Source organism: Oncorhynchus gorbuscha, linkage group LG22 (assembly GCF_021184085.1).
Source record: "Oncorhynchus gorbuscha isolate QuinsamMale2020 ecotype Even-year linkage group LG22, OgorEven_v1.0, whole genome shotgun sequence".
Taxonomy (NCBI): Eukaryota; Metazoa; Chordata; class Actinopteri; order Salmoniformes; family Salmonidae; genus Oncorhynchus; species Oncorhynchus gorbuscha.
The window spans coordinates 35,463,016-35,486,497 of record NC_060194.1 but is presented as its reverse complement, the minus strand read 5'-3'; the positions used below and the strand labels follow the sequence as shown (position 1 = coordinate 35,486,497).

At 46.1% G+C, this 23,482-nt stretch overlaps 2 protein-coding genes across 6 annotated transcripts in view; one reads left to right on the top strand and one right to left on the bottom strand.

Annotated features, from left to right (window-relative positions):
• LOC124009405 (integrin alpha-6-like) overlaps nt 1-8,317 on the top strand; it is a 33,654-nt gene extending 25,337 nt beyond the window's left edge. Inside the window, exons 12-24 of the mRNA XM_046321223.1 lie at nt 380-517; nt 673-788; nt 876-1,035; nt 1,421-1,504; nt 1,775-1,854; nt 1,944-2,021; nt 2,139-2,241; nt 2,369-2,545; nt 2,727-2,825; nt 2,914-3,024; nt 3,278-3,376; nt 3,466-3,591; nt 4,835-8,317. Of these exons, the coding sequence (XP_046177179.1) occupies nt 380-517; nt 673-788; nt 876-1,035; nt 1,421-1,504; nt 1,775-1,854; nt 1,944-2,021; nt 2,139-2,241; nt 2,369-2,545; nt 2,727-2,825; nt 2,914-3,024; nt 3,278-3,376; nt 3,466-3,591; nt 4,835-4,909 (1,446 nt within the window). The 3' untranslated portion in view covers nt 4,910-8,317. The remainder of the gene's footprint in view (nt 1-379; nt 518-672; nt 789-875; nt 1,036-1,420; nt 1,505-1,774; nt 1,855-1,943; nt 2,022-2,138; nt 2,242-2,368; nt 2,546-2,726; nt 2,826-2,913; nt 3,025-3,277; nt 3,377-3,465; nt 3,592-4,834) is intronic.
• On the bottom strand, nt 8,316-23,089 carry LOC124009404 (neurabin-1-like). 5 transcript variants are annotated; one of them, XM_046321220.1, is made up of 21 exons: nt 22,408-22,592; nt 21,495-21,620; nt 21,241-21,375; nt 17,797-19,779; nt 16,919-17,051; nt 16,617-16,737; nt 16,427-16,531; nt 16,249-16,345; nt 13,218-13,334; nt 13,016-13,069; nt 12,529-12,629; nt 11,335-11,463; nt 11,126-11,222; nt 10,971-11,043; nt 10,745-10,881; nt 10,407-10,654; nt 10,227-10,301; nt 9,908-10,094; nt 9,559-9,666; nt 9,098-9,286; nt 8,316-8,844 (listed from the first exon to the last, which is right to left on the bottom strand). In XM_046321220.1, the coding sequence occupies exons 4-21, from the start codon at nt 19,771-19,773 to the stop codon at nt 8,653-8,655; spliced, it is 4,140 nt and encodes a 1,379-aa protein (XP_046177176.1). In that variant the 5' UTR covers nt 19,774-19,779; nt 21,241-21,375; nt 21,495-21,620; nt 22,408-22,592; the 3' UTR covers nt 8,316-8,652. The 5 variants fall into 5 exon arrangements, with proteins under 5 accessions (XP_046177176.1, XP_046177174.1, XP_046177177.1 ...); XM_046321218.1 differs by lacking the exons at nt 21,241-21,375; nt 21,495-21,620; nt 22,408-22,592 and adding an exon at nt 22,849-23,088; XM_046321221.1 differs by lacking the exons at nt 21,241-21,375; nt 21,495-21,620; nt 22,408-22,592 and adding an exon at nt 22,612-22,838.
• Between the last annotated feature and the right edge of the window lie 393 nt (nt 23,090-23,482).

Sequence of the window (23,482 nt, the reverse complement as noted above, 5' to 3'; positions counted from 1 at the left end):
CATCCCTACTGCCTTTGATCTGGCAGACTGAACACAAATGCTTAGTTTATAAATGATGTCTGAGTGTTGGACTGTTCCCCTGCTATCCGTCAATAAAAAAAAAAACGAGAAATGATTTATATTTTAACTTTAATTTTTGATACTTTAGTACATTTTAGTAATTCCAGTTACTTTTGATACTTAAGTACTTAAGTATATTTAAAACCAAATACTTTTAGACTTTAACTCAAGTAGTATTTTACTGGGTGACTTTCACTTTTACTTGAGTCATTTTCTATTAAGGAATTTTTACTTGTACTCAAGTATGACAATTGAGTACTTTTTCCTACACTGTTACCATGTATATCTGATCTGTACTCTGTCTGTCTGTCATCAACAGGATAACATTAAGGACAAGCTTAGGGGAATCCCCATTGAGGTTGCTGTGGAGATACAGAACTCCAAAAGGAAGAGAAGAGCGCTCCCAGGGCTCACGCCCATCCTCGACTCCAACCAGCCTATCACGGCCAGTGCTGAGGTATCCAATAACAACCGTAACACAGTCTCCTATTAGGCAGCTTTGGGTCACCTACTGTATGTGACAGAGATATACAACTTTTGCCTGCTCAAATCCTGTTCCCTCAGTATTAGTATGAGTTTGTGTGATTGGCATGTTGTTCCCTGTGTGTGTAGGTGAGTTTCCTGAAGGAAGGATGTGGCAGTGATAATTTGTGTCAGAGTAATTTACAGCTTCAGCACCGCTTCTGCTACAGAGAACCCAACAAGGACATCTTCCATCTACTACCTATGTGAGTAGAACACATTATTAACCTGTCACCAGTCATCACCTTGGTGAATGTAATCAATGCTGACATAGTCTGCTGGTGTCCTTGCAGGGAGAATGGGGTGCCAGTGGTCTCCCTTAGCGACCAGAAGGACATCGCCCTAGAGATCACAGTGACCAATAAGAATGGAGATGATGCTCATGAGGCAGCATTGGTTGCCTCCTTCCCTTCCTCTCTCTCCTACTCCGCCTCCTACTCTGCACCCAAGGCAGTGAGTTACCCCTCTCTCTCTCTCTCTCTCTCTCTCTCTCTCTCTCTCTCTCTCTCTCTCTCTCTCTCTCTCTCTCTCTCTCTCTCTCTCTCTCTCTCTCTCTCTCTCTCTCTCTCTCTCTCTCTCTCTCTCTCTCTCTCTCTCTCTCTCTCTTTCTCTCTTTCTCTCTCTCACTCTCGCTCTCTCTCGCTCTCTCTCCACCTTCCGCTCTGTATCCAACGCAGTGAGTTACCCCTCTCTCTCTCTCTCTCTCTTTCTCTCTCTCGCTCTCTCTCCACCTTCCGCTCTGTATCCAACGCAGTGAGTTACCTCTCTCTCTCCCCTTTCCCTCTTCCATCTTTTAGACTGGTACTGAATTGTGATTGGCTGTTGTTGTTGATTGCAGGACAGGCAGGTGTCCTGTGTGGCCAATAAGAATGGCTCTCAGGCAGACTGTGAGCTGGGGAACCCCTTCAAGCGAGACTCAGAGGTGAGAGATGCCATCAGCTAATCATGATCACTAGCTATGTGTGCGTGTGCGTGTGTGTGTGTGTGTGTGTGTGTGTGTGTGTGTGTGTGTGTGTGTGTGTGTGTGTGTGTGTGTGTGTGTGTGTGTGTGTGTGTGTGTGTGTGTGTGTGTGTGTGTGTGTGTGTGTGTGTGTGTGTGTGTGTGTGTGTGTGTGTGTGTGTGTGTGTGTGTGTGTGTGTGTGTGTGTGTGTGTGTGTGTGTGCGCACTAACATATCACTCTGTGTGTTTAGGTAACGTTCTACATAATCCTGAGTACAGCAGGCATCTCTCTGAACACCACAGAGCTGGAGATAGACCTGAAGCTGGAGACGTGAGTGGGGTACACACTCCTCTGTCATGTCTATAATGAAATAGATATGGATTTGACCAACAGTGCTGATTTGATCTCTGACCTTTCAGGACAAGTGACCAGCAGAAGGTGGGCAGAGTCAAGGCCAAGGCCAAAGTGGTGATCGAGCTGCAGCTGTCCCTCACAGGGTAAAATAATATGATTTTCCAGCTGCTCACTTTAATGTGCTTTTCCACGTGAGACCTCCCAGCATCTAAACTTCAGTAAGGTGTGTGTTTGTGCTCACAGTGTACCTGTTTCCCCAGAGTGGCCAAGCCCTCCCAGGTCTACTTCACTGGAGAGGTCAAAGGTGAGAGCGACATGAAGTCAGAGGGAGACATCGGCAGCCCGATCGAGTATGAGTTCAGGGTAAGGATTATGTATTTTCATAAACACACAAAAAAGGAAAAAAAAAGACATAAACCAAACAGGATTTTCATCATATTTAATTATATACTGAACTGACCTGTCCTTTGATCTGTCTTTTGATTGACAGGTGATCAACCTAGGGAAGCCCCTGAAGACCTATGGCACCGCCTCCCTGATCATCAATTGGCCGAAAGAAACTGTGGAGGGGAAGTGGATCCTGTACCTGGTGAAGATGGACTCCCAAGGTCTGGAACAGATCACATGCTCTCCAGAGAGAGAGGTCAACCCACTCACTGTCAAAGAGGTTAGTAAGCACTGGGGGGGTCAAACTCTAACACACTAACAGTCCCAATTGTTCATATACAGTCAAACTCTAACACACTACACTAACAGTGTCAATACAGTTAACTCTGCTGTACGGTGCTTACCAATGGGAGGTTTGTTCCAAATGACCATACATCTAAGTTCTGTTACACTGTGTTCAGGAGAGTAGGAGTAGCAGGAGGAGGCGAGCTGTAGGGGAGACTGACAAACCTGAGGGAACCATCGCACTGCTGACTGACAAAAGGAAATACACTACTCTGGTAACACAACTCTCCTTCTCTCCCAGTTGATCAATGTTGTTAGTCGTGTACGAGCTACCCTGTAATATGTTGCGTGTGTTTGTTATAGTCGTGTGAGGATGGGGCAAAGTGTGTGGAGATTCACTGCTCCCTACAGGGCCTGGACAGTAATGCAGTCATCCTGCTCAGATCTCGCCTCTGGAACAGCACATTCCTGGAGGTAAGACGCGAACACACACACACACACACACACGCACACACACACACACACGCACGCACGCACGCACGCACGCACGCACGCACACACACACACACACACACACACACACACACACACACACACACACACACACACACACACACACACACACACACACACACACACACACACACACACACACACACACCTCTTTGATATTTGCCTGCACCTCAATCCCCTGTCCACACTCACGTCCCTCTGTGTTTCCCAACAGGAGTATTCTAAGCTGAACTATCTGGACGTGATCGTGAAAGCCTCTCTCAGAGTGGACGGCACAGCTAAAAACATGGTCCTGAGGAACGCTGAGACACAGGTACTTTATCACTTTCACATTTCAACACAAAATATATTTCACTTTCTTTTACTTTCAAAATAATGCTTGATTGATGTTGTCTTTCTCAGGTGAGAGTGACGGTGTTCCCGGAGCGGCGTGTGGCTCAGTACGGAGGACTGCCATGGTGGATCATCCTGGTGGCCATCTTGTTAGGACTTTTGCTGCTCGGCCTGCTGGTCTTCCTGCTCTGGAAGGTAAGACAGCAAGGGGAGCACAGGGAAACAGAGAAACGGTTTACAGTATACAGTGCCTCTGGAAAGTATTCAGACCCTTTGACTTTTTCCACATTTTGTTACACTACAACCTTATTCTAAAATTGATTAAATAAAAAAAATCCTCAGCAATGTACACACAATACCCCATAATGACAAAGTGAAAACAGGTTTTAAGAAAGTTTTGCAAATGTATAAAAAATTGAAAACAGAAATACCTTATTTACATAAGTATTCAGACCCTTTGTTTTTAAGCCATGGATTTCGAATCCCTTCATATTATTGTTGGATCTAATTTTAACAGCTAACATTTCGATGGCAATAATCAGCTATGAAAACCAGGCCTGGTTTCCGTGATATTTCATAGTATTGTATTGTTTCCAGTACATATCTTATATTATCTCCAATGTATCATCCATGTGAAAAACCTGTCTGATTAGGAAGAATAATATCTGACAATACCTTTTTAATTCTATGCGCCAAACATTTAGCTAGAATGTTTGCATCACAACACTGGAGTGTAAGAGGCCTCCATTTTTTTTAAATGGACTGGATCTTTATATATACACACCACCTGGATCCTGTTTCAGTAATAATGATATCAGACCTTCTTGTTGCGTGTCCGATAACCTACCCGTTTATATAGGAGTGGTTAAAACATTCTAATAATGGTCCTCTGAGTATATCAACTTCCACTGGTCTGCCATCCAGCCCTGGAGTTTTCCCAGACTTAAAGCCTTTAACTGTATCAAGAAGTTCCTTCTCTGTAATTCGGCCTTCACATTCATTTTACATTATTAATAGGAAAAAAATCAATTAACTTAGGTTAGTGGAGATGGAGGAGACTGAAATGAAAGCCTATGCTTAAAGTACTTTACTTCTTCTTTCAAAAAATAGTTTGGTGAATCATGAGTGACTCCATCATTTGTAACAAGTTCCTGTACATTATTTTGGTAGCATTTCTATGTTGGAGATCGAAAAATAATTGTAATAATATTCCATCCAGTTTGCTTTATTTTGATACTATATTACACGGGATCTCTCTTTAATAAGTTCCTCCATTTCTTTGAGTTTTTCCTCTAACTTACTCTGAGCCTCTATGGTACAGTTTTTGTTATGTATCTATACTGTTAATCCTTCCATTTCCTTTGTTAATATGGACTCTATTGACCTAAATGACTTCTATATTTTTTTGCACACATACTAATGCGTTACTTCTCTCTAGTGTGGTTTCTTCGGGAAGAAGAAAGAAGATGCCCCACCATCTGACAAAGAGAGATTGACGCCGTCTGATGCATAAAGAGAGAAAGAGAGAGAAAGAAGCTGTCAGTCTCTGGGGTAAACACATCTAGACCCATCTTCAGTGTACATGCCTGGTGGGACATAGAGTGGCATGAAGGATGGACGGGCCCAGTGGAACAGACTAACTCTATCGCAGGAGAAGAAAACACTTTTAATAAAAGACTGGCAGTAAAGGGGCTCAGCGCTATGAAATCAAATGCAATGCTATGATGATGACTACTATGATGATGGAATGAAATGTTAAGAGCTCAGCTTATAGGTTTCTGTAGAAAACACTTCAAGTTTCTGCTTGGAAATATCCTTCTTTCCAACTGTTATGGCTGAGTTATGGACTCTCTACATGCATGGCCATCCCGGATTGATGCTTTGGTTGAAAATCATTATGAAATGCTCATCTATCACTCCAAAGACCCTGCAGCTCTCTCTCCATCTCTGGTTTCTGGTTCTTTGGTTGCTATAGGAACTTCAAGCACTTCCTTTTCCTCTCTCAAAGCTCCTCGACTGCTCTCATTCTGGTTTTATAGCATCTTTCTGTTTGTAGGACTATTGGTGACTCTGTAAAAGCACTTGCAGTGCCATACTTAAAGGGATAGTTCACCCCTAAATCAACCTTTCTCATACGCTTTCATATTTTGAATTCATAGATTCAGTTTGGGGAATGAACTTTTCCCGTAATGACGGTGAGAGGTTTAATTAACTCTTCAAATACGACGTCATCGTGTTCCCAGCTACAACGTGTTGCAGATAAAAAATGAGGAGAAAGACCAACTGGAAATCCTGGAAATGAAAGCCTGCTGGAATGAGAATGAGTTACTTTTAATGATGGCAGAATGCTGGATCTCCCATTCCCACAGACATTCCCAGAGACACAGAATTCCTACCTAACATTCCACAGTCTTCCTCTAACCATTCCAAGGTTTGTCTCCGCAGTGTGGTTAATTGATTGGACATAGAAATACAAAAGGATTGTCAAAAAGCTTTATTTGTGGACTTTAAAGAGGGATGATGATGCTACAATAGCAGTTTAGATAAGGTAAAATAAGACACTTGATCAAATTGTTCCTTTTTGGGGAATTATTAAGTATTATCTTGTCTGATTTTATTTTATCTTGATAGTGACATCCATGTTGGTCACTGGACAGAAATATTTTTTAGTTGTGTTCTTGTACATTTTGGGTCAAGAATCCCAGTTGTCTCTCTTTCAGAGCTCTGCACAATGTTTTGTAAATGTACGCCTATGGTATAGGCTGGAGGGCTTTTGTATACATTTAAGATGTTTAATTCTTTAGAGTCTAAGACATTGGGGCGGGGGGTGCTAAACTGACATGGAATTGCTTTAAGGTGGTCATACCATGGATCATTTAGCTATTTGATTTAGAGTTTTAAAATATATATAAAAAATAAAAAAAGTTTGATAAAATATATATTTATAACAAAAATATTTTATAAAATATAGATTTTGTCCTTTACTACTAAAGCCCATAGAAACGCATTAAATAACACATTCATAAATGACAAAAAGTACAGTCAAAATATGAGAAACAAGTGTTTTGAAGTGTCTGTCCTAAATCTAGGAGATATTAAAAACAAACTCAGAATGTTTAGTTTTTGTTTTACACATGTAACCCCTTTTTGGGGGTTTGGCACAAAACTACCTTAATACATTCATCATTTAAAAAGATATCATCTGGTACGGATACCTTCAGAAGAGTCCTGTGACGCTTGTGGGCGTCGCAGAGCAAAACAGAGAACACCATCGTGTGCGTGAGAGTCTCCCTTTGTCACACAGTGGTCATAATGTACTGAACAAAAATATAAACACAACATGCAACAATTTCAACAATTGTATTGTGTTACAGTTCGTATAAGGAAATCAGTCAAGTGAAATAAATAAATTAGGCCCTAATCTATGGATTTCACAACTGGGTAGGAGCGCAGCTATGGGTTGGCCTGGGAGGGCATAGGCCCACCCACTGGGGAGCCAGGCCCAGCCAATCAGAATGAGCTTTTTCCAACAAAAGGGCTTTATTAGACAGAAATACTCCTCAGTTTCATCAGATATCCGGATGGCTGTTCTCAGACGATCCCGTAAATGAAGAAGCCAGATGTAGAGGTCCTGGGCTGGCATGGTTACACGTCTGCGGTTATGAGGTTGGTTGGATGTACTGTCAAATTCTCTAAAACAATGCCGGGGGTGAGTTAAGGTAGAGAATCTCTGGCAACAGCTCTGCTGGATATTCCTGGAGTCAACATGCCAATTGCACATTCCCTCAAAACTTGAGACATCTGTGGTATTGTGTTGTGTCCCCAGTACAAGGTGCACATGTGTAATGATCATGCTGTTTAATCAGCTTCTTGAAATGCCACATTTGTCAGGTGGATGGATTATCTTGGCAAAGGAGAAATGTTCACTAACAGGGATGTAAACAAATTTGTGCCACAATGAGAGAAATGTTTGTGCATAGAAAAATTTTGGTATCTTATTTCAGCTCATTTAACATGGGACCAACACTTTACATAGTGTTTATATTTTTGTTCAGTATAGTTTGGTCAAACCGTTCGAACGCTACAGACGTTCGTGAGAAGACCGATTTTTGGGATGTGTCATGGTCTGACAAACATCGTTCTAGCTGTACCACCTTTCACCGTAGATGAAGTGCGACGCTGATTGAGACGCATCGAATGACAAACACATATCTAGCTTAAAAACTGACAGATTGATGGGATTTTCTTCTGTTATGAAGCTTAGATTGACAACACTGGTGCATCAATCAACTCTTGGGTCACAACAGGGGGTTAATATTGCGTGTGAGAAGGTTCCCTAACCATTACTCCAATGGCCAAATACTTTCTTTACCCAGAATGAGTTTCTCAACATATGGAAGGACATTAAATCACACTGCCAAAACATCTCAAAACAACAAATAGACAGTGTTGCAACACATCTGCACTCGTGTATAAAGACCGTTCTCCACATCCCAGGTGTTTAATCGGGGTCCTATTTTATATAGCAGCAGCTAATCAGCAGCTTTCCTGATCCATCTTTCTGTTTTATGTACCAACTTTATCACCCAGAACCGTTGAGAAAATGTTCAGTACTGGTGTATTATTATTGTTGAGATGGACCAGTGAGGCAGAGGAGGAATTACAGACTGTACTTTTCTAACCCGTTACGTCAAGTATTTAAACAGGGCCCATTCAATACCAAACGGAGTATTTGTCCAGTGACAGTTCTTGACATTAATGTAAAGTAACGTGGAAAAATGCAAGGATTTCTTAAATACATGTTTTTACACCCTGTACAGTTACAATCTCTTTTGGTTTTTGTGCACTTTGATGTCATGGAAATTGAATTGAACCTACATGTAAAAACATGTTCACAGTCAAATAAAACTTTAAGGCAATACGTTTAAAACATTATTTATTAATTAATGTAAAATATTCCCAGCTTAAAATATTTGAGTGCTTCATTGAAATCAATTGTATAACATTAGTATAGAAACATCTGTACATAAATACTGTTACAAAACAGATAAAAAGTATATTTCACTAGTCACAGTGAAGACTAACAGTGAGACTGACATTTCTGTGCTGGTAGAGAGTTTATAAGAGAGAGACTATAGCTGATTGTCTAATGGCTGGAATGCATGAGATGAACCTAATAGTAGTAGGACTTAGACAAAAAAAGTTGTGATTGAAGATAATTTCCGTGTTTAGGGGTTAGAGGTCAAGGTCCAGACTTCAGCAGAGGGACTCGTTTCGGACCTTTTTACCACTATGCCTGGCCTCCTTTCTCTCCTTCATCCTCTTCTCATGTTCCCTCTCCTCCTTTCCCTTCGCTCTCTCCTTTCCCTCTCTCTCCAGAGTCTTCCTCATCTCCTTCAGCCTTCTCTTCAGAGCAGCACGGTCACTGTGACTGCACACACCCAGAGCCTGGAGTGAGAGAGGGAGAGAGGAGAGAGCGAGACTTTAATTTCTGTGCCACAGTGGGCTGCTCCATATGGAATGAACTCATTCATCTAAATCTAGGGCTGTGTCGCAATACCCTAGCCCCCTTTTCCTCAAGGATCTAGCCAGAGGAAGGGCAACCCATTTAGTCATATCAACCATAGATTGTCTATGATTTCAATTATCAGGACAAAAAGGTGAGGAGATGAGTCAGTATTGAGACATGGCCCGTGACTACCTTGAGTTTGTTGTTGTCCAGACTGAGAAGTTGCAGCCCATCCACACCATTGGCTGTGAACTGGGCCGCATATTGGTCCATGCTCATGCCAATCAACCACAGACAGACTTGCTGATTAGTCCATTGGTCCAGGGGCCGGCTTTGCCATTGGTAATCGTTACCAACTGGTACAGAGTCATCATCCAGGTTCTACGGAGATGGACGGGACAAACACACACAAACCCAACAGTAAGATGTATAACAAACCTTTTCTAAATTAAAAACTAACATTGTAATGATATTCCATCCCATTCTGGGTCATTCAGGAGGAAGTGAATTACCATCCTATCCAGCTCTATGAGCTACAGAGAACTTAATCAGGGCATAGTAGAAAACTAGAACAAAAATCAGGTCAGAGAGAGAACAGAGATACACAGAGAGAAGGGAGACCACATGAGACAGACAGAGAGCAGGAGACTCACCTCTGATGAGAAGGTGGGAGTTTGAGAGTGTGCAGAGAGAGACAGATCTGACAGCATCCCTGATAGGAGAGCAGAGCTGGGACTACCTGAGTCTCCTACATTCACTCTCTAGAATGAGCAAAGACATTTGTGACTGACACACACTGAAGTGCACAGTGGTACACCACACACAGTCAAGATCATGTAGAGGAGAGTATAACATGAAAGGCCCCAGGTGAAATAAGTATACAAAACATACCAGTGAATAAGCCACTAAGTTACTGAGCCAGTGAATAAGCTGGACAAGTGCTTTGAGCCCAAATTAGAGTTAAAGTCCAGGGTGGTCTGAGATGGAAGACTCCCCTCTCACCTGGCAGTCTCTACTGCCTCCGGCGGTCATGTATGGTAGACTGCTGCTGGAGACAGACCTAAGCTTCCCTCTCTCCTTCTCCCTCCCTCGCTCTCCAAACCAGGAGAAGGGTAGGCAGGAGGGCGCGGAGGATACAGAGGGAAAGACACCACCGCTGGGGGCATCTACCAGGTTAACACGTAAACCCCTGGAGACAGGAACACCAATCAAATACAGGGCCGACAGAAACACTGACTAGAAGAAATGTAATGTGCGTGGGTGCATAGTATTGACTGTACCCGTTTCCTCTGCTAGATCAGTAGTGTGTTATTTCTTGTACCTGTGGTCCAGGGGCCTTTCCTTGTTCTTCTTCTCCTCACACTTCCTCCCTCTCCTCAGAGACTTGCGGAGGCCGCTAGAGAGGTTAGGAGGTGGGGCTATTACCATAATGCTTGTCAGATCTACACACAGCGCCTATGGGAAAGGGGGTTAGGGGTTGAAGAGGTCTGGTGTGCCCTACCTGAAGTCAGGGAATCTCCTCTTTGATTTGCATGTGGTAGATGACTTGTCCTCTTTAGGGGGGGACTGGCCTGGCTGGGGGGTGAGAAGAAAGGGGGGGTGGGGCTTGGAGGTGAGGGCAGACAGAGAGGATGTGCTGGAGTGGACATGGTGACCGCCTGCTGAGACCGATCGTCCAGTCTCTCGTGGTGCGATCGCAGTCAGTGATTGGCTCTTCCCGCCACAGCTCTGAATATGGTCTTCCTCACCCTACAGGGAGTGATAGAACATTCAGTATGTGATTAGAAGGAGAGTGTGTGTGTGTGTGTGTGTGTGTGTGTGTGTGTGTGTGTGTGTGACCTGTTGTCTGAAGGACTCTCTGAGTTTGTCTCGTGAGGGAGGGTGTCTCTTGGTTTTTTGGGCGAGCTGCGCTCTGGCCCTGTGAGCGCTGGTGTCTAACAGATCTGTCACAGGCACCGCAATGCTCCAGTCTGCACCTGAAACACACAGTTTGAGAGGCACTGCGTGACACACACACACACACACACACACACACACACACACTGCCCCTCAAGTAGTGTCTTACTTGAGGTAAATAAGGTATCCAGTGATTGGTTGTCACTCTCAGGGACCATCTCCCCTCTCTCCAGCAGACCTATCTGAACACACAGAGAAAGAAATGCTTAGTTCACTGAGGTAGCATCTTTACACTACAGTTGACGGTGTCTCCTCCAGTCTCACCCGTCTCTGGAGTCTCTCCACAGTCTCTCCATGTATCCTCTCACTCTCCTCCATCTCTCTCTGCAGCTCCTCCTCTCTCCCCTCGCTCTCCTTCTCCCTGCATATGGACAGAGGGACCATCAAACACAGAGAGATAGACATTCTAAACAGGCATTGAATTTTAACAATTGGCCTACAGGGGCATGTTAACTATGTTACCCAGAGCTCACCTGTGTTGGAATTCTCTCAGCAGTCTCTTGGCCTTGCTGTATTTTACCTCCAGGCTGTCTAATTGGCTCTGGGTGTCAGCCAATCGCTGGTTCACAATCCTGCACAGAGCCTGGGCCTCCTGCCAGTACCTAGAAGACGACGAATCATGTTCATCATCTGGGTCTGAAAACTTAGATGGAACATTACTGAGGATGACAGCAGATGATTTCGCCACTCCTATTTTCCATCTCTTCAATGTAAGCCTACAGTAAAGTGTGTGTCCTCAGACCTGGAGGGAAGCAAAAGTCATTCCACTATCCAAGAATAGCAAAGCACCCTTTACTGACTCAAACAGCCTGTTCCCAATCCTTACTAAACTTTTTGGGGAAGAAAAATAGTGTTTGACCAGATACAAGGCTATTTCACAGTAAAGAGATTAACAGATTGTTAAGGAAGGTCATTCAACATGTACGATGGCACTGACACAAATTGCTGATTGACTGAGCGATATGGATAAAAAGATGGTGGAACTGTTTTGATACAACAGTGTCTAAGATGGGGAAAAGTCTGTCCATAATAAAGTACTACTCTGCCTCCTTCACAACACTATCAACAAGGCAGGTCCTACAGGCCCTAGTTTTGTTGCATCTGGACTACTGTCCAGTCGTGTGGTCAGGAGCCACAAAGTTACAATTGTCTCAGAACAGGGCAACACGGCTGGCCCTTAAATGTACACGGAGAGCTAACATCAATAATATACATGCCAACCTTTCCTGGCTCAAAGTAGAGAGATTGACTACTTGTATTTATGAGAAGTATTGACATGTTGAATGCACCGAGCTGTCTGTTTAAACTACTAGCACACAGCTCCGACAACCATGCATACCCCACAAGACTTGCCACAAGGTGTTTAGTCACAGTCCCCAGGTCCAGAACAGACTACACACACACACACGATAACATTAATTTTGTGTTGTAGATGTGTGGTAGTACATTAGTGGCTTGAGGGCACACAATATGTTGTGAAATGTAAAGTTTTTAAAATTGTATACAACTGCCTTAAAGTTGCTGGACCCCAGGAAGGGATAGGCCTTGGTAGCAGCTAATGTGGATCCATAATAAATACAAAATAATGTATCATCGTCATGTTCATCATCATGTTAATTTGTGTCATCAGAACTTAGTGAGGGTTGATTAGTGTATTTGATGAATACTTCTCCAGTTTGTCAGCCTTCTCCTCTCCATCCTGGACACGCTCCTTCAGCTCAGCCTGATGACTCTCCCACAAGGCCTGCTGCTGCTCACACCCCCTCAGCTTGAGGAGACAGAAAGACAGACACAGGTGGGTCCCATACCACGAGCCCTTCATCTAGGAATCATCCCAGACACTCCCCTTAGACACTTCACTCACCACTCTAAACACCCCAAAAACAGTCATGTTTCAATCACTCATCTTACACAGTTGTATATATGAAAGCAGAAGCCAACATTAAATAGATTGAATCAATGCCGTCAGATCAGTGATAACACAGAGAAGACATACTATGTTTTCAAGGTGATTGGAACATGGCCAATGTGCTAATAACTCAGACTGTAGACTGTTAGAGAGGCAAGTCTCACACAGAGCTAAAATGGGTCAGACTGCTCTGAGGGAAGCAATGAGTGAGCATGTGTTTTGGGAGTCTCGTCAGAGTGACTTACCTTCTCCCACACTAGGCAGAGCTGGTCTGATTTGGTCCTGACTTTTAACTGGAGCTGAGGAGAGACCAGTACACACATGCACACTTCACACAACATCTACAGACACTGGAAGCTGTAGGAGGAGCATAAGGCCGACTGAGGGATAACAGAGAGTACCCCCCCCCCAATGACTTTCATCTCAGACTATAATGGACTTCAACACCTGTTGGCATCTGATGCAGCTGGTGATTTCTTTCTCTTCATCCTCTTCATCATCTGTACAGAGGACTTCTACCGTCTCTTCCACTGAGCTCAGCCCAACAACACCATCAATTAACACCTGAGATACACAAACACCAACACAGGTAAAAGGTACAAATGCAAGGTTGCATATATACACTGCTCCAAAGAATAAAGGGAACACTAAAATAACACATCCTAGATCTGAATGAATGAAATATTCTTAAATACTTTTCTTTACATAGTTGAATGTGCTGAACAACAAAATCACACAAAAATGATCAATGGCAATCAAATGTATCAACCCATGGAGGTCTGGATTTGGAGTCACACTCAAAATGAAAGTGGAAAACCACATTACAAGCTGATCCAACTTTGATGTAATGTCCTTAAAACAAGTCAAAATGAGGCTCAGTAGTGTGTGTGGCCTCCACGTGCCTGTATGACCTCCCTACAATGCCTGGGCATGTTCCTGATGAGGTGGCGGATGGTCTCCTGAGGGATCTCTTCCCAGACCTGGACTAAAGCATCTGCCAAGTCCTGGACAGTCTGTGGTGCAACGAGCGAGACATGATGTCCTAGATGTGCTCAATTGGATTCAGGTCTGGGGAACGGGCGGGCCACTCCATAGCATCAATGCCTTCCTCTTGCAGGAACTGCTGACACACTCCAGCCACATGAGGTCTAGCATTGTCTTGCATTAGGAGGAACCCAGGTCCAACCGCACCAGCATATGGTCTCACAAGGGGTCTGAGGATCTTATCTCGGTACCTAATGGCAGTCAGGCTACCTCTGGTGAGCACATGGAGGGCTGTGCGACCACCTTAAGAAATGCCAACCCACACCATGACTGACCCACCGCCAAACCGGTCATGCTGGAGGATGTTGCAGGCAGCAGAACATTCTCCACGGTGTCTCCAGACTGTCACGTCTGTCAAATGTGCTCAGTGTGAACCTGCTTTCATCTGTGAAGAGTACAGGGCGCCAGTGGCGAATTTGCCAAACTTGGTGTTATCTGGCAAATGCTAAACGTCCTGCACGGTGTTGGGCTGTAAGCACAACTCCCACCTGTGGACGTTGGGCCCTCATACCACCTCAGTCTTTTTCTGACCGTTTGAGCAGACACATGCACATTTGTGGCCTGCTGGAGGTCATTTTGTAGGGCTCTGCCAGTGCTCCTCCTGCTCCTCCTTGCACAAAGGCGGACGTAGCGGTCCTGCTGCTGGGTTGTTGCCTTCCTACGGCCTCCTCCACGTCTCCTGATGTACTGGCCTGTCTCCTGGTAGCCCCTCCATGCTCTGGACACTACGCTGACAGACACAGAAAACCTTCTTGCCACAGCTCGCATTGATGTGCCATCCTGGATGAGCTGCACTACCTGAGCCACTTGTGTGGGTTGTAGACTCAGTCTCATGCTACCACTAGAGTGAAAGCACCGCCAGTATTCAAAAGTGACCAAAACATCAGCCAGGAAGCATAGGAACTGAGAAGTGGTCTGTGGTCACCACCTGCAGAACCACTCCTTTATTGGCGGTGTCTTGCTAATTGCCTATAATTTCCACCTGTTGTCTATTCCATTTGCACAACAGCATGTTGTCGAACCACTGCCTGCCCCCCTACCGCAGGGCCAGTCGAACCACTGCCTGCCCCTACCGCAGGGCCAGTCGAACCCCTGCCTGCCCCTACCGCAGGGCCAGTCGAACCCCTGCCTGCCCCTACCGCAGGGCCAGTCCCCTACCGAGGGCCCCTGCCTGCCCCTACCGCAGGGCCAGTCGAACCCCTGCCTGCCCCTACCGCAGGGCCAGTCGAACCCCTGCCTGCCCCTACCGCAGGGCCAGTCGAACCCCTGCCTGCCCCTACCGCAGGGCCAGTCGAACCCCTGCCTGCCCCTACCGCAGGGCCAGTCGAACCCCTGCCTGCCCCTACCGCAGGGCCAGTCGAACCCCTGCCTGCCCCTACCAGCAGGGCCCAGTCGACCCCTGCCTGCCCCTACCGCAGGGCCAGTCGCACCCCTGCCTACCCCGCAGGGCCAGTCGCCCCCTGCCCCTACCGCAGGGCCAGTCGCAGGGCCAGTCACACCCCTGCCTACCCCCAGTGCCCAGTCACACCCTACCGCAGGGCCAGTCACACCCCTGCCTGCCCCTACCGCAGGGCCAGTCCCCCTGCCTAGTCGAACCCCTGCCTGCCCCTACCGCAGGGCCAGTCGAACCCCTGCCTGGGCCAGTCCACCCCTGCCTACCGCAGGGCCAGTCACACCCCTGCCTGCCCCTACCGCAGGGCCAGTCACACCCCTGCCTGCCCCTACCGCAGGGCCAGTCACACCCCTGCCTACCCTGCCCAGTCACACCCCTGCCCCTACCGCAGGGCCAGTCGAACCCCTGCCTGCCCCTACCGCAGGGCCAGTCACACCCCTGCCCCTGCCTCACACCCCTGCCCCTACCGCAGGGCCAGTCACACCCCTGAACCCCTGCCTGCCCCTACCGCAGGGCCAGTCAACCCCTGCCTGCCCCTACCGCAGGGCCAGTCACACCCCTGAACCCCCGCAGGGCCAGTGCCTGCCCCTACCGCAGGGCCAGTCACACCCCTGCCTACCTCTACCGCAGGGCCAGTCACACCCCTGCCTACCTCTACCGCAGGGCCAGTCACACCCCTGCCTACCTCTACCGCAGGGCCAGTCACACCCCTGCCTACCTCTACCGCAGGGCCAGTCACACCCCTGCCAGTCTCACCCCTGCCTACCGCAGGGCCAGTCACACCCCTGCCTACCTCTACCGCAGGGCCAGTCACACCCTGCCTCTCACCTCTACCGCAGGGCCAGTCTCACCCCTGCCTCTCACCTCTCACCGCAGGGCCAGTCTCACCCCTGCCTCACCCCTGCCTACCTCTACCGCAGGGCCAGTCTCACCCCTGCCTACCTCTACCGCAGGGCCAGTCTCACCCCTGCCTACCTCTACCGCAGGGCCAGTCTCACCCCTGCCTACCTCTACCGCAGGGCCAGTCTCACCCCTGCCTACCTCTAACGTAGACGGTGTCTTGTCCTGCTCCAGACTCTCATTGATTAGACGGGCCACCTCACTCTCCTCTCCCTGCTTCTCCCGTCCAATAAAAAACCTGCAGTGAGGGACAATGACAAATAATTACCAATCTGCAAAGAGAAAGTGTGTGAGCGTGAGCCTGTCTGTGCTTGCATACCTGACAGTGCCAATGGTGTTCTTCAGCACGGTGGCAGCAAACAGCTGTGTGACTCCGACCAGACTGACCCCATCCACCTCCACTATCTGGTCATTCACCTGGATACTAACACACACAATCTAGGATCAGCTTACAGCACCGCACTCACATCCTAACCATTAGAAAGGCATCATTGACCTTAGATTCTCACCGTCCGTCCTGTTGTGTAGCTCCGTTCTCAGTGATGGTCTTAATGAAGATCCCCAACTTCTCCAGCCCCTGGTCAGCCCCTACCCCCATCCCTATTATACTGATACCCAGGCCCTCCACTCCTACACAGACAGACGGGGGAGTTAGACAAAGAGGTGTTAAAACAGAGAATTAGAGACAGAGAGAGAGACACACAGAGAGACACACAGAGAGAGAGTAAAGGATGAGAATGAGAGAACAGTAGAGAGAAAAGGAGAGAGGAATATAAAGGAAAGGAAGCAGTACAGAGGGAGTGAGCACAACCTTTCTTTATCTGGACAGGGAAGATGTCCATCTTGTCCAGTCTCTTCTCCAGTTCATACTCAGCAGAGGCAGACACAGGGTCAACATCATCATTACGCCGGTCATAGTCTGCATTTGAGTAGGTCAGGAACACCTGAGTGTACACACACACACACCATTAGATCTTTCATAGTCAAGGTCTGTGTGTATGCATGCCTGTCTTTGGCTGTCTGGATCCTGACTAGCCACTGCTATCTGGGGTTACTGCTAGCATACCATGACCATCCTGTTTATGCTAGAAGATCCTCCAGTAGGACTGGGGTGTGAGATGGGATTGGAAACAAGCTGTTGCAAATCCATGTGCTCTACTGCAGTTCAATCTCAGAGGCTGAGAACATCTTAGACAAAATGGTCCTTGAACAGTAATTCAACCCTAAACACCCCGCCCTGTGAAATGTGTGCCAACTGTGTCGTACCCATTAAGGCTCTCAGTATACTTGGTAGCCACACAAGGCCTGAGAAGTCTGGGAGATTTAAAATCCTTACTGGACTAATAAATTCATTATGAGGCCCTAAAATAAGCTGACTTGCAGTTTGGTAAGACATGGGAGCTAACACTCATCCTGGGGGAGAAAAGCTGTTGATATATCACTTATTCTGAGCTGAATACCTGAGAGAGCATGTGAGATCCTGTCTCTCTCCTCTCAACCTAAAGGAATAGAATAGACTGGCTGTATGTTCATATTGTCCATCTATTCATGTGTTCTAGCCATGGTTTCATCTTACCCCAATTATGAGGGCCAGACTCAAATAAAAATATGGTATCACTTTATCAAACCTAAATGGGGTGAGCTTGAGTGAGGAAGGAAGGAAGTGTCAATGTGATCGGGGGTGGTTACCTTGATTGGTGCTGCAGAGAACTTAATTTTCCTCCTCTTAGCAGACTCCACATCCTCGTCATCCTCATGGGGAAGACTGGGAATCTCCTCATATTCCATAAAAAGCTGCTCCCAGTCCTTTCTGTGCCATTCCAAATCGTCATGACACTCAGAGTTCAGTTCCCCATCCTCCATAAAGGCCTCATTCTCAATTCCAAGGACAGCAGCAAATCCATTCTCCTCATCTCCTCCCTCAGTGCACTCCCTCTCTTCACTCTCCTGCTCTTCCTTCACTTCCACTCTCCCTCTGCACTTTCTTTCCTCTTCTTCCCTGAAGTCAATCCCTCCATCTTCCAATCCGGCCTTCTCTTTCACTTCCTCCTCTCCCACCTCCTCCCTAGTCTTTTCTTTGCTGTCACTGCACATGGTTTCTCTCTCCTCAAGTTCCTTTTCCTCCTGCTCTCCTGCCTCATCTCCTTTCACCTCTACCTCCACTTTCTGACTGTCTCCGGTTGTCCCCTCTCCTCTGTGCTGCTCCATTTCTTGGCTGATAAGTCTGTTTTCTCCCTCCATTCGATCTTCCCTCTGTTCTGTCTCCTGCTGTTTCATGTCTCTTTCTGATTCACTTTCCTGTTCCGTCACTTCAAGACTGTCAGGGAATCCCTCCACACACTCTACCATTCTGGGTTCTACTGGAGGTTCAACCGTTCTCTTTTCCACCATTCTAGGTTCTACTGTTCTTTGTGCTGATGTAGGTTCAACTATTCTAGGTTCCACTCTGGATTCTTCAAACACATCATCCACCAGGTTATTCTCATTGCCCTCTACCCTCTTGCCTTCCTCCTCTCCTTCGTTACCGTCGCTCTCAGACGACTCGTTCTTCACCTCCACTAGCTCCGCCCTTACAGTTCCAGCCCCTGACACTTCTTTGGGGGTCAAAGGGACATCAGGGGTCACGTAAAGGTCATTAGGGTGGTTCCCCTCAGACAAACTCCTGTTGTCCAGGAGGTCAGCATTAGGACTACTAGGGCTATAGAGGTCAGTCTGGTCAGAACAAGGGGCGACTGGGGTGAGAGGACTGGGGGAGTTGGAAGAAGGGGATGGAGGCTGAGAGTGGGGGGAGGTGGGTGCTGGGCTGGAAGGGTTGGATACATGGGAGAACACAAAGTTCTCACACACACTCCCATCTAACACACTTCGACCGTACACACTCCTGCGGTCTGAGGGGTCAGTTGTAGGACTTCTACAGTCAGGGGAAAATGTCTCACTGTTGTGCCCATTAACAGGGTGAAGGGATGTAGGCAAACTGATGCCCAGTGAGGAAGTGGCTGTATGGAATTCTATGTTGGGTAGTGAAATGTGCATGAGTTCTTTCCTTCTCTCCCCCTCTCCTTCACTTTCTGACATGGATGTCAGCTGCTCCCTGTCTAACCTGCTCCTTGCACTCCCAATCCCCCTTTCCTCCCCACTCTCCACCAACCTTATGCCATCTCTGCCAGGGCTGACATTTAAACGTTGACCCCCAATGACCGTCTCAAAGAGCTTCCGGGTCACCGAGAACTTCTGGGCTAGAGCAGCTCTGTCTATCTCTGCTATCTCCTCTGCCTTAGACGGTTTATCTAGCATAGACAATTCTACACTGGACATGCTGGCCACACTGCTCCGGACAGAGCTGGAGCTGAGAGGGTGTTTGGGCAGGGCTTCAGATAAGGGGTGGAGGAGGTGCTGTTGGCTGTCCATCTGGAAGAAGATGTTGTCTTTGATCTTAGTTCCTCTAGGGCTGAGGGCCCCACCCCTGGTACCCTCACCAGGGTTACCTCCACTGCTAGTCCTGGTGTGAGGGACTGCCATGGAGCCAGGTGAAGGGATCGAGGCGCCCAGGGAAGAAGGTCTAGGCCTGGTCACGGCATCCAAGGAGCATTTGATGGTGTGGAAGTCAGACTTGTAGGCGTTCCTGTGGGGGGAGGCGCTCCGGCCTTTATTGTCCGTCCGCATCATCTGGGGCTGGAGACAGGTGGAGAGGTATGGAGCTCAATGAAGGAGAGTCAAGTTAGCATGCATCCCTGATTAGACAGGTTCAGGACTCCAATGTCTACAGAGAAACACACTAGGCCAGAATCAGTTAACAAAAAAAAATACAATTAAAGTCATGGAATGGCACTGGTGCTTTTGAAATGGTTGCAGAAGCAAAATCTTTATTTCATATCAAATTGTAATTTAATGGTTGTTTAATCTACTTCCAACTACCTAATAACCTTGTTCACCAAACACTTCCGGCCATGCGCAATTAGCCTGGCAATGATGTTCCCTAACTACAAATAATTGGGTCCTACCATTGGATTTTAACTCAACTTCCCATACATACACTACATGACCAAAAGTCTGCATGTCTAACATTTCATTCCAAAGTCGTGGGCTTTAATATCAAATTGGTCCCTCCTTGCTGCTATAAAAGCATCCACTTTTCTGGGAAGGCTTTACACTAGATGTTGGAACATTGCTGTGGGTACTCCATTCAGCCACAAGAGCATTAGTGAGGTCAGGGCACTAATGTTGGGCGATTAGGCCTGGCTCGCAATTCCAATTCATCCCAAAGGTGTTTGATGGGGCTGAGGTCAGGGATATGTGCAAGCCAGTCAAGTTCTTAAACACTGGACCTCACTTTGCCATGATTAAACAGGAAAGGGCCTTCCCCAAACTGTTGCCACAAAGTTGGAAGCACAGAAATGTCTAGAATGAAATTGTATGCAGTAGTGTTAAGATTTCCCTTCACTGGAACTAAATGGCCTAGACCGAACCATGAAAAACAGCCCCAGACCACTATTCCTCCTCCTCTATGTATTGGGGCAGGTAGCGTTCTCCTGGCAGCCACTAAACCCAGATTCGTCCGTGGGACCTGCCAGATGGTGAAGCTTGATTCATCACTCCAGAGAACACGTGTCCACTGCGCCAGAGTCCAATGGCGTCGAGCTTTACACCACTCCAGCCGACAATTGTCATTGCGCAAGGTGATCTTAGGCTTGTGTGCGGCTGCTCGGCAATGGAAACCCATTTAATGATGCTCCCGACTAATAGTTATTGTACTGACGTTGCTTCCAGAGGTAGTTTGGTACTTGGTAGTGAGTGTTGCAACAGAGGACAGACGATTTTTACGCACTTCAGCAGTCCCTTTCTGTGAGCATGTGTGGCCTACCACTTTGCGGCTGAGCCAGTGTTGCTCCTAGACGTTTCCGCTTCACAATAACAGCACTTACAGGGCAGAAATATCACGAACTGACTTGTTGGAAAGGTGGCATCCTATGACAGTGCCACATTGAAAGTCACTGATCTCTTCATGTAAAGCCTTTCTACTGCCAATGTTTGTCTATGGAGATGGCATGGCTGTGTGTGCTCAGTTTTACACCTGTCAGCAAAGGGTGTGGCTGAAATAGCCAAATCCACTAATTTGAAGGGGTGTCCACATACTTTTGTGTATATATAGTGTATTCGTCCATGGTAGAAGTGATTAGAAAGTGACTTTTTAGATCTGAATCCCAAAACATTCAGGAGATGGAGGTGCCCAAAGTCCACGAGTATCACGAGACATCCAGATCTTCGTCACTGGAAAATATAAAACACTTGAGTTTGATATCATTTTAAACCTTTCAAAAAAGGATTGTCAAATTGTTAAATTCTTTATTAAAAAACAACATTTGTTGCCTTTAACGTAAATTAATTACTTTTTTTCCGCATAGGTTGTAGCTTAGACCCTATTTTACATCATCAGAGTTGTTTGTGTCGTGCCGGCCAGGTTGAGAGATGCTCTTGAATACAGGGTGGCTGTCATGTTATGCCTGATAAATGTACTGAAATGGAAATAAAATTGACATTTTAACTTTCAAATGGTACCACAAAGACAGCTGGAGATCCACACATCAGATAATGTTGAATATAAGCTTGAAGTTACACCGTCAATTAAACTGTCAATAGGAAACCTATTAAAATCATAGAAATAAACATAGAATAGACATTCCCATTTAAACACCCACGAGCGTTTAACACTAATACTTTTCAGTCTTCTTCCTCTTGCAAGTCGCGACTGAGCGGAGCCAAACAGCTTTCTGCCGTAGCCTACACTTGGCAGATTAAGAAACCGGGATATGACTCGCAAAAATGTACCTCAATCCAGGGACGAGAAATGCTTTATACGCCGAATTGTCCCATGAACCCAATTTTCACCGAGAATATTGAACGACTGCTAATTTCATAGCAGTTGTTCAATCTTCTCATTTAACAGTTGGGATAATGGTACTATTCACAGTACAATTCATTGCTCATCCCTGGAATGAGGTACATTCACCAAGCCATATCTCAGACTGGCTACGTGGGCTCTTAATCTAAACAGGAAGCCTGTCTGACCCCGTGCAGCTGTAAACAAGTGTAGGTTCGCAATATATTCTGGCTACCTCAGATAATGTAAATTAGGGTTTAAATTACAACATTTTAAAATATATCATCTGAGTTAATGCATTTGAGAATTCACATTAAAAAAGTTTTTAAAAAGGCAATTATTTATTTTTAAAAACACATTTCAAGGAATGATTCAATTGTTTGATAACCATGTTAAGCTTTTAAAATTAATATCGAACTCACCCATTCATCTTCTCCAGTGATGAAGACCTGGATGTCTCATGGTATGGTGGGGTATGCAAAATGGGTCAATTTTGAGCACCTCCATCTCCCAAAGAAATACCACTTTCTGACCACTTACTTCTACAATGGGCTAAGTTTTGTGTTAAGTTTTGTTCAAATCAAAAGGGGTGCGGTGAAAAAGTAGCTAAAATCAAATGGAATTACCTAATTATAACATAAAACAGCAATATAACGACATGTAGGCCTACTTATCGTAGAGTAGGCTGTTAAATTCAAGATTATATTCGACGATAACATGTTATAGGCCTATTGGGTCTTGAAAACGTGAAGTTCGTGAGACCGTCACAACTGTTCGCAACGCTGAAAGACAACTACAACGCATTCAAAATCAGGTCAAATTGATTCATGTTGCTATTCAAGTTTAACAGTATTTATAATCACCAGTATTGTCCCTTCGTCCGCGGCTTTAGAAGCGCTGATTGAATTGTCCTCGGTTCATTGGAGAAAGGACACATTTGTCCACTCGCCACACCTTGCGCCAACAGCGCGCGCTCCCTTCAATCAGCACCTGGCGCGCCACCAGAGACGCGACTACAGTGAAAGTGCGCGTGCACGAAAAGCTTTCATGTCATATTCAGGTATATTCTCCATCCTATTGAAATGTCTTTGAGACGGACTTTGGCTGGCATAAACCTGTGTTCTCAGCATGCTAACAGAGTACAGATGGCAGCTAATGTCACTAAATACTGAAATTGGATTATCTCACTGTAATCCTGTATAAACTACCTTGGTGTAAACACTTACATCACAGTCAGGCTACTCCCCCTCTCCCTATCACAGAGAGGAACGTGATAATAAATGTAACCCTCTCCATTTAACACACAACAGGGACAAGTGAGGGAATCCATTGGGAATAATAATAATAATGATTATCATATTGTGCTAATAATGAACTATTAATACCCCGAAGAGCTGTTCTGAAGACTGGTGCCAAGGTGGCCGGGCTGCCAATCAGTCCATTTGAGGTCTGTCCTGTTTGGCTATTGATGCTCACACAGAGAAACCTGCTGTCCAG

Bases quoted from the DNA above. Each gene is read 5' to 3' on its own strand.
- LOC124009404 (XM_046321218.1), bottom strand. From the start codon at position 19,773: ATGATGCGGACGGACAATAAAGGCCGGAGCGCCTCCCCCCACAGGAAC. The intron at 17,052-17,796 runs GTAACCACCCCC...GTGTACACTCAG, and splicing joins TCTCTGCAGCACCAATCAAG to GTGTTCCTGACCTACTCAAA. The intron at 13,070-13,217 runs GTGTTGAAGTCC...GTCTCTCCTCAG, and splicing joins GCTGCATCAGATGCCAACAG to CTCCAGTTAAAAGTCAGGAC.